At 44.8% G+C, this 13700-nt stretch overlaps 1 protein-coding gene across 1 annotated transcript in view; it reads left to right on the top strand.

Moving 5' to 3' along the window:
- Nucleotides 1-13700, top strand: part of FAM135B (family with sequence similarity 135 member B) — a 161948-nt gene that overhangs the window by 66521 nt on the left and 81727 nt on the right. Inside the window, exons 3-4 of the mRNA XM_019931937.2 lie at nucleotides 5584-5723; nucleotides 13267-13337. Of these exons, the coding sequence (XP_019787496.1) occupies nucleotides 5584-5723; nucleotides 13267-13337 (211 nt within the window). The remainder of the gene's footprint in view (nucleotides 1-5583; nucleotides 5724-13266; nucleotides 13338-13700) is intronic.

Below are 13700 nucleotides of genomic sequence, written 5' to 3'. Positions count from 1 at the left end.
TTTCGTTTTCGTTACTTTGTTTTACTGAAGTAGAGTTGATTTACAACGTTGTGTTAATTTCTGCTGTACAGCAAAGTGATTCAGTTTATGTGTGTGTGTGTGTCTATCTATATATACATACACACATACATTCTTTTTCGTATTCTTTTCCATTGTGGTTTATCACAGGATATTGAATATAGTTCCCTGTGCCATACAGTAGGACCTTGTTGTTTATCCATCTTGTTGTTTATCCATCTTGCTGGTTATCCATTCTATATACAGTAGTTTGCGTCTGCCAGTCGCAAACCCCCACTCCATCCCTTCCCCACTCCCCCTCCCCCTTAGCAACCACAGGTCTGTTCTCTGTGAAGGAACCCTGTGATTGTTGATGACTGAATCTGTTTTGTTTTGTTTTAACCTATGACTTGATGCATAGCAGGTGATTCATAAGAATTTAATGAATTAATATGTTTTATAGCAAAACCCATAGAAACATATTAATCTGGAGATATGGTTAAGGCTTACACTCACCTCTATGGACACTGAAACGAAATATTTAATATTCCATGTACAGAGGGTCAAGTAGAAAGTAAGAAAAACATTTGCTTTCTTTCAAATGGCAAAATAAAAATGACAACTAAAATGCAGCCCTTTTTTGATGTATCGTCCGTCTGATACGCTTCAAGTACTGAAGGTACCAGTATGTTCACAACTCTTTGGCTATTCCACAGACGGGCTTGTGTCTCTAAATGCCCTGTTGGCAGACGTGCCAGCGTGCCTCCCCCGTCTCGTATTGTCCAAGAAGCTCTGAGATTCCACAGTGGACCAGGGTCCTTTTCTGAATGCCAGGCTAGGAGAAGACTGGGTTGCTTGGTCCCTTGCTCTGGGCTTCTCGTGGCCGTGCCGCTGCTCCGTTGAAGGTGACTCTCTAGAGTTCCGAGAAGGCTCGTCCTCTCAATGGTGACCTTGCTTCCACAAGCATCCCTACGGACCTCGTGGGCACAGGCCTCGGAACCCCAATGCCATTACTCTACAAAGCACAGCCTTTGTGCCAGGATAGATGAGTCCACAGAGCTGTTCAGGTCACCATGTAACAAAATCAGCCTTCTGCTTACAAACCCGTTGCCCGTGGGCAATGTCCAGAGTCATCATTTCAGGCCCCAGCTTTCTTCAAAGTCCTTCTACTTCCAGGAACAAGCTTTCCATGCCTGATCCACACAGTATGTTAATACCTCCTACAACAGGAAAAGTCTGTCCCAGTGTAACAGACCTCCCCAACTTCCAAACTCCAGAAAAGGTCATCAAGATCCTGGTCTCTTTGCTCCCAGAATTTCCTCCTCTCTCGAAGCAGACCGTTCCACTTGTACTCCTGTGATAGGGTCTCCAGGAAAGGTAGCCGCCTTGATGGAATCACAGAAGGTCACGCCACAGCTCTCTGCCCTGGCAGTGAGTGTGCAGCGGCCTTACCAATCCGACAAAGCTTATGTGATACTGAAGGTCATTCTGCCCCTTCTCTGGAAAAACAGTGAACGTCTACTTCAGGTGGCTTTTTACTTCTGCCTACTCTTTGGAACAGTTAGAAACAATAATAAACCTTGGCCTCAAGGTGACTTTCTGTCCTTACTGTTCCTAGAAGTAGCCAGACAGTCGTCTAGTGTAAAGAGTCATCATCCTCCTTATCTCACCAGGAACTCTGCTTGGGTTTTGAGAATTTCACAGTTAGACACACACCTCTTTAGTTCTCATCTCATCTGAGCCTGACGTTGATCACGTAAATAAGCTGGACTTGACTCTTGCTTCACTTAAGCTCCTGTTTACTGTCCTGCCCGAGGCCACATAGCCAGAAAGCAGTGGGCCAAGTCTAGGACGCCTATTTTTGCTTTGCTGAAGGAGATCCTGTTCTAAACTGTATAAACTCCAAGGTTCTGACCTTGAGTTGCTCATCATCTGACCTGGCTTTTTCAACTTCCATGAACTCTAATGTTTTGGAAGGTTCTCCCATATGCATGTGGCCTGGGTTCGAAGAAATGCCGTGATAGCTTCTTAGAATCTTTGTTTTCAAATAGCCCAGACCTCACCCAGCCGTCCTCAGGCCTGGAGGGCTGGAAGGGGTCCCCCAGGGTTTTGAGTGCTTAGTGCAAACCTGATTCTCTGGGGGAGCTCCTGTGTACTGGCAGAGCCATGACCATGTTCCCAGAGTGGGAGTGAGATTCAGTCTACAAGTCAATGCCCATGAGAGCTCCCCGGCTTGGACTCTGGGGTAGAGGGTCCCTGTCAGATAAGCACACCTGTGCTTTGTAATCTGCGCTCACAGAGCCCTCTGGGGCTGGAGGGGGCTCTCAGCAGAGGGAGGGTAACTTGAGTTGTAAGCACTTAGAGGCACATAAGATATGCAAAGTATTGGTATCGGTCATCTGGGGGGAAAGAAGCAGCAGAACCTAAACATTTTTTACTCTTGCTTTCTGGTTTGAAGTTCCAGATTGAACTGTTTGGACAATGGGAGCCACTGAAGAGGTGTCTCTCGCATCTGCTCTGCTCCCTTTTTTCTACTGCCCTCCTCTTCCTTCTATCCCCTTCTCTTGCCCCTCCCACCTTCTTTCCATCGGACTTGTTTTCCCTCAAAGTTCTAACTCTCCTTTCAGATACTCATCCATGGTATCAACCCTGATGCATACAAAAGAAGACATATTTAGGAAGACTAATCTACACCTTCTCATTGGACCACTGGTCTGGTCTCCAAACAATAAGTGAAAACAGTCTAAAGATAATCTCGAGGCTTATCCATGTTGCTGCAAATGGCATCATTTCATTCTTTTTTAATGGCTGAGTAATATTTCATTACACACACACACACACACACACACACACCCCACATCTTCTTTATCCATTCCTCTGTCAGTGGACATTTAGGTTGTTTCTGTGACTTGGCTATTGTAAATAGTGAAGTAAGTCAGACAGGGAAACACAAATATATAATATCACTCATATGTGGAATCTAATTAAAAATGATATAAATGAACTTATTTACAAAACAGAAACAGACTCACAGATTTCAAAAACTTATGGCTTTACCAAAGGGGAAACAAAGCGGGGGATAAATTAGGAGCTTGGGATTAATTTACACACACTACTATATAGAGAGTGGATAGCCAGTGGGAACCTGCAGTACAGCACAAGGAACTCAAGGTTCTGTAATAACCTATATGGGAAAAGAATCTGAAAAAGAAGGAATGTATGTATATATGTGACTGAATCACTTTGCTATACACCTGAAGCTAACACAACACTGTCAATCAACCATACTCCAATAATATTAATAAAAAAAAGTGTCAGAATGTTTGAAATAACACTTGGGATATACCAAGACATGTTCTTTTTACCAATGTAACATTACAAAAGGATAAAAAAAAACCAAACAGATGAGTTTGTGATTTCAACAACAACAACAACAAAACAGTCTAAAGAGAAAGTGGCTTTTTACCCCACTGCTAGGAAGTGGCAGCCTCCCAAGGTATGAGCAAGGTCTTTCAGAGTAGAGAGAGCAGGTTCTAGGTGTCCAGAACCTGGTGCATAAGAGGGTGAGGAAAACAAGGTGTGAACGAGCGCCCTCTGTATCCTGGGCCTAATGAGGCCCCTTGGGATGCCGCGATCTTCTGTAAATACTGCTGAGTCCTGTGATCTAGTTCGTCAATCTGCTCAAAACCAGAGGAGCTCAGTCTCCCGTAGATATGTAGCCGGTAGAAATGTATTCAACAGAGAGTGCTACGACCTTTCTCGAAACACAATGAAAAAGTCATCCTACTGCATTTTGCATGCCTAGGACATGCTTGCTCTTCAGATCTTGATTTATTTTATCCTCTTCTGTCTACGCTGATCCCAGGTCAGTGTGTGGAGATGCCCGTTTTTCACGTGGAAAGGCTGCTGTTACGAGGAATGATGTCACTTGCCCAAGAAGGCAAGTGATTGAACTGTTTTTCTGGCTGTCCCTGCAGGTCCTAGATGGCTCAGTGTTGCTCTGACCTTCAAGAGTATTTACCCCATCCATCCCCTGCCACGTTGTCGGTCTGGCTTATAGATCAACCAGGCCTTGACAGTGATAGAAAAAGGGCTGGCGCAGCAAATAAACACAGAAGGACATTTGCGTGCAAGGATCCCTTCTGTTGAAAAGCCACATCAGTTTGAATCCAACAGGTCTCAGTAGGGCTGTGTCAGGCCAGAAATTTTATTTCCTTCACGATGAAGTGCAAATTGGAGCGTGAACGTCTGCACGACCTTGGAAAGACCTGGGAGTTTGCATTTCTTTTTCCCTACTCTGAAGCTACAATGCAGGTGTCAAGCGTCACTGTGCATGGGGAGGTGACAGTAACCCTTTGTCCCTGTTTCCAAGGGACTGTTCCAGCCAGCTGGGGACACTGCACAAGGCACTCAAGCCGTTTTCCTTTGCTGGTTGGGCTTTTTAAAAAAATTTCTTGCTTCCCTTTGCAATCACACGATTTCCGTGTTTCAGTGGAGCTTCATAGCATACCTGTCGTTTGCTAGGAAATGGGTGCATTTTATTCATTCACCCAAGACGTCTTTTCTCAGTTGTTAAGTAGGCGGATGTGAGGATGAATCCACACAACGCCTCCTCGTATAGCGACTGTCGTGACACCTCCCTCCCCTTCTTTGAGGCTTGGTCTCTTCATCTGTGGTGAAAACTTACCCTTGCAATTTCCTGTGAGGATTAAGGAAAGAAACACATTTACAAAGCACTTTGGAAGCTGTGAAGTACCACTTGGCCATTATTATGAATGAGTTGTCTTTGCTTTATATTATATAAATAGCACCATTATTTATTTTAGAAGATTTCTATATTTTTCCAACTCTGCAGTTTGTGTGTTAAGTGATTTGGAAGAATTCACCCATTTTCTCTTCATAGTAACCCTGGTCAGTGGATGCAGGAAGATCTCTTAACCTCCTTGAGTAGGTTTATCTTCTTGAAATTCAACTTCACTTTGAGACAATGTTTAGGGATTAAGGTACATTTAGAATGCACTGGAAGACATGGGATTGAGCAAGTTCCTTAAAAAACTGGATAGCTCATGTAATTAGAATTAGCACATTTATCGAAAACTCAAGACAGAGCATCCTTCATATCCTATGTGCTGTGCGAACAACACTTTCAGGAGGGAGGATTCTGTGGACGCTAGGATATCCTTGTAGAAGACCAATTTCTGTTTCTCTCTCTCTGCTTTTCTCCTCAGTATTTCCAGGAGAGGGGGATTATGGAAGGCTTTATGAAGGAGGGGTTATGTGAGCAGGTAAAGAATTCAGCAGGTACTAATTTCCAGCCAAGGAACACTGCCCACTGCACGACAGGTGATTTAGCCAAGATCCTATGACTTATAAAGGACTGAAGAAGGTTCTTGCTGAGATTGCCGTCCTGATTCAGTGACCTTAGATCTTGTGTGATGGAATCACATTCATCTGTGGCTTTTGGTCTTTGGGAATTGGAATGCAGTTTGGGGCCATTGTTTTCCTTGAGCTGGCCTGACCCCCAAGGAGGCCGCAGATCCAGGGCAGGATGGGAGTCATGAGCTGCTACCGGTTCTTGTTTTGCAGACAGCGGCAGCCTGCACTCAGCCTGTGTCCACGAGAGCACTGTGCACAGCCGAGTCTTTCAGATCTTATACAGGAACGAAGAGGTGCCCATCAACGATGCCGTGATCTTCCGAGCTCATTTGCTCTTAGATGGTGAAAGGGTAAGTCCCGGAATCTTCCACCAGCCACGAATGGCTTTTCCCTCCTGTGCCTTTTGTATCCAGTGCTAGGAGAATGGGACGTGAAGGAGACGTTGTACATTTGCTCTGAAATCTGACAGATTGGGACTGGGGATTTCAGAGCATTCCTGCACCTCCTGATTTATTCCTTTTTGTACTCATGCTTTCGTTTGTATACTTGCTTGTTTCATGTTCCAAGCGGGTCCCATTGACTGACTTGCTGACTGTCTTACTCATTCCTCCTTCGCCCATTTGCTCGTCTTTCTGGGCCTCCGTCAACAGGTCAATCGGCAGGTGTTTGCTGAGCATCTGCTTTGTGCAGCGCTTGGGGCGGGCCCTCGGATGATGGGCAAAGCTGAAGAAGGCAGCAGGGCCGATCCCTCAGACGCTGGGTGCTCCATCAGAGAAACAGATATACAGACAGGCCCTGGTAGCTGAAATGCACTGTGCCGGCTGCATGTGCAGAAGAACAGGGGGCACCAAGGTTGGAGATGAGCTCTGTGGGAGGACATCAACGGCTTAACAAAGGAGCTGGCTTTGAGATGCTGGGACTGAGAGTCCCTCAGACTAAGAAAGAAGAAGGGCATCCTGTACAGGGGGAAACAGCATGAGTCAAGGCCCAGAGGCCTTGGAGCAAGTTGATTGAACATTTCCTATTTATGAGATTAACATCCGATAGTAACCTGATATTAACATCAAATGTTTCAAAATTTATGGTTACTGGGGGGAAAGGGAGGGACAGATTGGCATGTTGGGATTGACATATACACACTACTATATATTAGTTAGATAACTAATAAGGACCTACTGTATAGCACAGGGAACTCTAGTCAATACTCTGTAATGACCTATATGGGAAAAGAATCTAAAAAAGAGTGGCTAAATGTATATGTATAACTGATTCACTTTGCTGTACACCTGAAACTAACACAACATTGTAAATCAACTATTCTCCAAAAGTATTCAAAAAATAAAAAAATCACTTGTACCTTTAAAAAAAATCAGATGTTTCAAAAGAATATCTGAAGTCTAAACCGTTTTTCTCACTCCCCCAGCCCCACCTCGAATACCCGTTACCGCATGCCAGCTGGTCATTCCCTGCTAGAGCATCTTTAAAGATGTGGAAGTATACTCCTACTTTAGGAGAGCCTAGTCAGACACGTGTCCCCTCCAGGCATCCCCTACAGGCGTTATAGCACGCATAACGACTTCTCCTGGCCATCTAATACTCCTCTCATGTCCTATGGCTTTTTGTTTTTTTTAAAGTTTTGTATTCAGTTGACTTTTAAAAAAAATATATTTATTGGCTGAGCCAGGTCTTAGCTGCAGCATCCGGGATCTTTGTTGCCACGCACGGGATCTTTAGTTGTGGCATGCAGGATCTTTTAGTTGCGGCATGCGAGATCTAGTTCCCTGACCAGGGATCGAACCCAGGCCCCCTGCATTGGGAGCACGGAGTCTTAACCACTGGACCACCAGGGAAGTCCCTCCCATGGCTTTTTGTCCACATCTTTTATGCTTGAGGTAGTGACGAGTTCCCCTGTTTGGCTACATGTGAAAAGCTGTCACTGATTCTTCATTTATGAATCCATCCATTCATCAAAGATCTGTTGAGCACCTGCTGTGGGCTAGAGATGAAAATCATGAACAAGAAGATACCCCTGGTGTCTGAGAGCTTACGTTTTAACATGAGATCAGTACATCACCAGGCAATCAAATAAATACCTCCTGTATATTCTATCGCTGAGCCTTCCCACTGCTTCTCGCTCAGCTCACTCATCCATGAGGTACACTCACAAAGGTAAGAAGAGCAGGAATTTTCACCCCTGTTGGAGGTCCTGTGAAACTACAGCTGGGCCCAGAGTGGAAGAGAGCTCATGGCAGGCTCGCTGTGCGAGACCTGATGCTGCCTCCTGATGGATACTCAGATTTCCAAGAGCTCAGCTTCAACACAAGCTTCACACGAGATGGCGACTGCTTCCTGGAGGGGAAGTGGCAGACGGGAGGGCTCCCTGCACAGCCAGCACTGAGCTGAGACCACACGCTGAGGAGGGGCCAGGCATCCCGGGAGGAGGGCACAGCTAGGACAAAGGCTGTGAGGCGGGAATGAGGACGTGCTGCGGAGTCCCGCAGGGACTGACCCCGAGGTACCCAGCCATCAGCATTGCTTGCTTTCCCTGAGTTCCCCCCACACCTTCGCAAGTCAACTCTTTTTAATGAACTGAGCGCATCATCTGCTTCTTTCCCGGACTCTGGTGGACACAGGTAGTTTAGGAGAAGATACTGGAGCTGGTTTTGAGGGTTAAGGGACTCCCAGTTGGGCTTCATGCACAAGCTAAGCTTCCCCGAATTCTACTAAGAGGAAGTCACTTGATTTCTCACGGGCCGTTGTCCTTTGGCACGTTGATCTCAAAGACCTTCCTGGGGAGAATGGTTGTGACTGGAGGCTGGGTTTGGACATTACTCAGGTCTCTTGGTCGTTATTCCATCTTAATTCCATCAGACTCTTCCTCCTGCCCCTAACAGTTTAAAGCTTTTCAAGGTTAATGTTTCCCAGCACTCAAGTTTAGCCTCACGCGACTTTGCGACAAGCCATAGTTCAGAGGTTGAACAGGCAGTGTGTTTGCCAGCCTGGGTTGTAGTCTTGTACATATTTTGTACAAGACTTTGTTCATACGGTACATATTGTTTTCTTCCGCATAGAAAATCACGTATCTCTACAAGCTAATAATTTATTATTGTTTTGGGGGTAATCCACATGGCAGCAAACAACGTTATCATTAATCATTACATCCAAATCAGTGACAATTAAAGTTAATTGGGTAAGTTCATAAAAGGCGTATCTCTGGAATGCATGCATCAGCTCCAGTGAATACCTGTTTATGGCAGCCAAAACGCCGTATCGCCAGCTGGCCAGAGCTCACGGTCTTGCATGTACGTAGCCATCAATGTGAGTGGCAGGCATATACGATGCCAACACGTCGAGCGTACCGTTTCCTGGGCTATGGGAAGTGCAGACACGGAGAAGATCCAGCCCACACAGTTAGTGCCCAAGTAAATGTACGAGATGACCATGGACAGAACTAATCACAGCTTAAGGCACAAATGTTTTCATAAAAGTTGCAAAGAAGCAGGGAGTGTGGAGTAGGATAGGTATATTATTTATATACACTTTGTGTAACACCCCCCCAGAAGATTTGGGAAGGCTGACAAAATACACAGAATAGTAAAAGGGTAAAAATAGCAATAGAGTGAGCCAAAGTACAGGAAAAACACAACAGGGAGCTAAAGCCTGAGTTAAATGTAACAGACCAGAATGCACACGCATAGTTCTGGACCTTTGCAGACGTTGGCCCACACGTTCAGTGCTGAGCTTCCCAGCAGACAAGGCAGAGAAGATACAGTTATTAGCAGCGAGATGCTTAATGTCCTGAAGAGGAAGAGGAACATGTTACAGAAAATAATCTTTGTGGACAAGGTTGCATTTTTTTTTTTTTTTTTTTTTGCGGTACGCGGGCCTCTCACTGCTGTGGCCTCTCCCATTGCGGAGCACAGGCTCCAGACGCGCAGGCTCAGTGGCCGTGGCTCACGGGCCTAGCCGCTCTGCGGCATGTGGGATCCTCCCGGACCAGGGCACGAACCCGCGTCCCCTGCATCGGCAGGCAGACTCTCAACCACTGCGCCACCAGGGAAGCCCAAGGTTGCATTTTTTAATTGAAGTATAATTGATTTACAATGTTGTGTTAATTTCTAGTGTACAGCAAAGTGATTCAGTTATATATATATATATATTCTTTTTCATACTCCTTCCCATTATGATTTATTACAGGAGATTGAATATAGTTCCCTGGACTATACAGTAGGACCTTGTTGTTTATCTATTTTATATATAGTAGTTTGCATCTGCTAATCCCAAACTCTCAGTTTATCCCTCCTCCACCCCCTTCCCTTTTGGTAACCGTAAGTTTGTTTTCTATGTCTGTGAGTCTGTTTCTGTTTTATAAATAAATTCCCTTGAGTCATATTTTAGATTCCACATGTAAGTGATATCTTATGGTATTTGTCTTTCTCTGTCTGACTTACTTCACTTAGTATGATGATCCCTAGGTGCACCCATGTTGCTGCAAATGGCAATATTTCATTCTTTTTTATGGCAGAGTAATATTCCATTGTATAGATGTACCACATCTTCTTTAGCCATTCACCTGTCGATGGACATTTAGGTTGCTTCCATGTCTTGGCTATTGTGAATAGTGCTGCTATGAACATTGGGGTGCACGTATCTTTTCGAATAAGAGTTTTCTCCGGATATGTGCCAAGGAGTGGGATGGTTGCATTTTTATGGGCTCCAAAAAGAAAAGCATTTCTCAAAGTATGATTCCTAGATGCACCATGTCCTAGTCCCCTGGCAGTACTTTTTTAAAACGCAGATTCTTAAGCCCAGCCCAGACCTAGCCCAGGCAGTCTGACCGCAAAGCCTGTGTTTGTGACCAGTATGCAGGCCTGGGGGTGGAGTTATTGGACGAAGGGGTCCTTTAGGTGGTCAGGCCCATAGTAAGTTGGAAATAACTATAATAACTAATATTTGTTGAGAATGGGCTTTGTTCACACACTGTGTTAAGCCCTTTATGTGCATTTTCTTACATAGTCGCACAATAGCAGTGATCTAAGGGGTAAGTGTAATCATTTCACCCCCATTTTACAGATGAAAAACAAACAAACCTAGAGACGTCGATTGGCCCAAGGTCACACAGATACTTAATAAATGGAGAGCCAAGCTTTGTACCCATGTAGCTTGACTTCCAAAACTGCTTTCTTATCTCCCCAGCTATGATGCAGCTCAGGAGAGAAGTTCATAAAGGAGGAGAAGATACAAGGGTTACTACTGTTATGAGCAGAGTTGAAATCAGCTAGCGTGAGATTGTACAACCCACAACACAGATGAGACCCTGGGAAAAGGCGGAAGAAGTGAGGAACCCTTGACTGAATCTGGGCTTTGGAGCCCAGATTAAGCCTTGGAAGTGTCTTTCCTACAGCAAGTCTCAATTTTTTCATTTATAAGTGAGGCCAATATGTCTTAATTCACAGTTTTATCCACATTAAATAAGATAGTATATGACAGTGGTAGCTGTCCTGTGTAGTATCTGCTACACGGTAACTCCTCTGTAATCCTAGCTGCTGTTCTTATTTCCACTACTATGTGAAACTGTTGCCCGATGCTAAAAAAGTCATCTACCTGGGAGGCTGAGGTTAGCTGATGTAAGCTATTATATAGAGGATGGATAAAGAGCACAGGGAACTCTATTCGATAACCCGTGATAAACCATGATGAAAAAAAGATGAAAAAAGAATGTATATATATGTATAACTGAATCACTTTGCTGTACAGCAGAAATTAACACAACACAGTAAGTCAACTATACTCCAATTTTTAAAAATCGCCCTTGAAAGGAAGCAATCCTTTTAACGAAAATAAGGTAGGGCGATGGAAGGGCGTGCGTGCGTGAGTGTGTGCGTGTGTGTGCGTGCACGTGTGAATGTGTGTGTTTAGAGGAAGGGGCAGGTAGCCAACAGCCAATGAAGAAAAATGAGTGGCTAGAGAAACCAGTGACTGCATTCTGGGGCATGTTGCAATTAAAGATTTACTGAGACATCAGTGAAGTCATAGCCAGGCTCCATCCAGCCACAGCTGATCTTGGGCCTGGATTTCTCTCCTTGTTCCAAAGAAATTGCAGCAAGTTTAAAACTGGAGCTTACAGCGAATTTTTGTTAAGTAGGCAAATGCATGCTTGGAGGTGGTTAGGAGGACTTGCTCTGCCAGTCTTATTTCCCAGGAACTGGTGACAAGAGGCTGTGTTGCTTGGGTTGTGTGTATGAAGCCGGGTAAGTGATTATGCAAAACAAAGCTAGGAGAGGAAGTTATTCATAGCGCTTGGATTGAGCAAAATGTTAACTTTTAAATGCTTAAAAAAATTTTTTTAAACAAATTTTAAAACCCTGGGGAGCTAAAGATAAATTCCATCCATATGTCTCTGCCTGAGCTATGCTTCACCAGGAGCACGTTTCCAAAGAGGCCTTTGGGTAAGAGATTTCCATCCCTACAGAATGAGGATATTCTTGCAAAGAAATAAAAACCAAGGGCGGGGGGGTGGAGAAGAGCTTTATTTATCCTTTAAGATACACGAATACTTTCCGTGGGCGGGACCTTGTCCCTGGAGCTGGGGATCCAGAATGGATTAAGACTAGTCTCTCCCATAACGATACCAGATTACAGGGGATGTTGGGTAAGAAAAGGGCCCGGGGGGATTTAGCCACAGTCAGATGGATTTTGTCAGAGAGTCCCCTGAGCCCGACCCAAGTGGAGCTTCTGAATGCCAGCCCAGCACGGCCAGATCCATGGATTGTTTTTTCAGAAGCTGGAAACCTGCAATGGAAATGTGAAATTGCCTGATTTTTAAATGTTTTCTACTTGTTCAAAACATTGTAAAAAATACGATCAGGACTAAGCAAAAGGTGTCTGCAGCTAATATTTGTCTCTTGGGCTTAGAACGCAAAAGTCGTAAAGCTGAGACAATTTTATAGGAAGTGTTGAATGCTGAGATAGGAAGAAAAACAGGGTTTTGTGGGTCACAGAGGAGAAGGGGTCCATCCCGCGTGGCTGTGGGGAGGAGATTACGCCCTGTCACAGGCGTGTAGTACTTATCTGGGTTTCCTGAGTAGGGACATCAGCTAGACCCAGTACTTAGCAAGTGACTCTCCTGGAGTTGGGGATGATGAGGTGTTACGTTTGGGAAAAGAAGAGCCGTGGGTTACCATCTTTTAGATGTACCTGAGAAGCTGGCAGGTAGAACAAATAGATTCCCGTGCTAATGAATGAAAACTGATTTTTTTTTTTAAAAGCTAAGAATGGAAACAGTCATGGATAGGACATGAAATGCTAAAGTGTCTGAAAGCATAAATGGTTAGATGTAATGGATCTCAAGACAAAAGTGAAGGATACGCTTGCGTGTAAAGCTGGGCCGCCTTGGGAACTGACGACTTTTCTGAGCATCAGCTTCCTCCTCTATGAACCTGAAGAATAGCGTCAGCCCCTCGAAGGTGCCGGCAGTAACACCCCCTCCAACCTTTCCCCATCTCTAGCCAAGTGGGGTTTCCTCTCTGCAAATTCACTGCTCCAACCTTTCCAAAGCAGGGGCCACAGAACACTTCACTCCTGCTTCAGAGGATTCCAGATCACATCTGTTCTGGAAATAAGGTGCTCAAAAGTCCTGCAGTCTAGAAAACTCACTTCACATTTTTTTCCTGCAAATTGGCTTTTCCCCACATTTGACATAAATCCCTTCCTTCTACTGTCCATGTAATACAGGCGCCGCATTCAACTAGAATTCCACAGAACATGCATGGAAATTCTGCTTTACACATAAGTGACGTTCATTTTGCTGTGAGCTCCTTCTTCTAAACTTTGGGAAACCCGCCGGCTACATGTTTCATTTGGACCGGTCCTTAAACTTTGTTTCTCTTCTAGGTGGAAGAGGCACTAAGTGAAGTCGATTTCCAACTCAAGGTGGATTTGCACTTTACAGACAGTGAACAACAGTGAGTGTCCTTGGGATCCTTGAATCGTGATAATAGAGTTTCCTTTGCCCAACACTTTTCCAGCCCTGAGGTATCCTGATGGCCATGACCTCAGGACATCCCTTAGAAACCCGCTTCTTGATCAGCTACAGAAACGAGGGCAAGGAATATCTATGTGGTCATTTAGAGCTGCATGTATTTTAGGCAGGTAGCTCAGAGGCTGCAGGCACAGAGAACTCCTGACTTCCTGCTCTATGGACCGGCACCTTCTTATATCCGAACCCGCCTCCGTACACTTGCAATGCAGTATTAATTAGCTCTTTAGATTAACGTCCATATGAGGCTGCGGATCTCAAGGCCCCCTTCTGAATCAAAGGAGATCCT

The sequence above is a fragment of the Tursiops truncatus genome, chromosome 17 (genome assembly GCF_011762595.2).
Source record: "Tursiops truncatus isolate mTurTru1 chromosome 17, mTurTru1.mat.Y, whole genome shotgun sequence".
Lineage (NCBI taxonomy): Eukaryota > Metazoa > Chordata > Mammalia > Artiodactyla > Delphinidae > Tursiops > Tursiops truncatus.
This window is presented reverse-complemented; position numbering and strand designations above follow the sequence as displayed.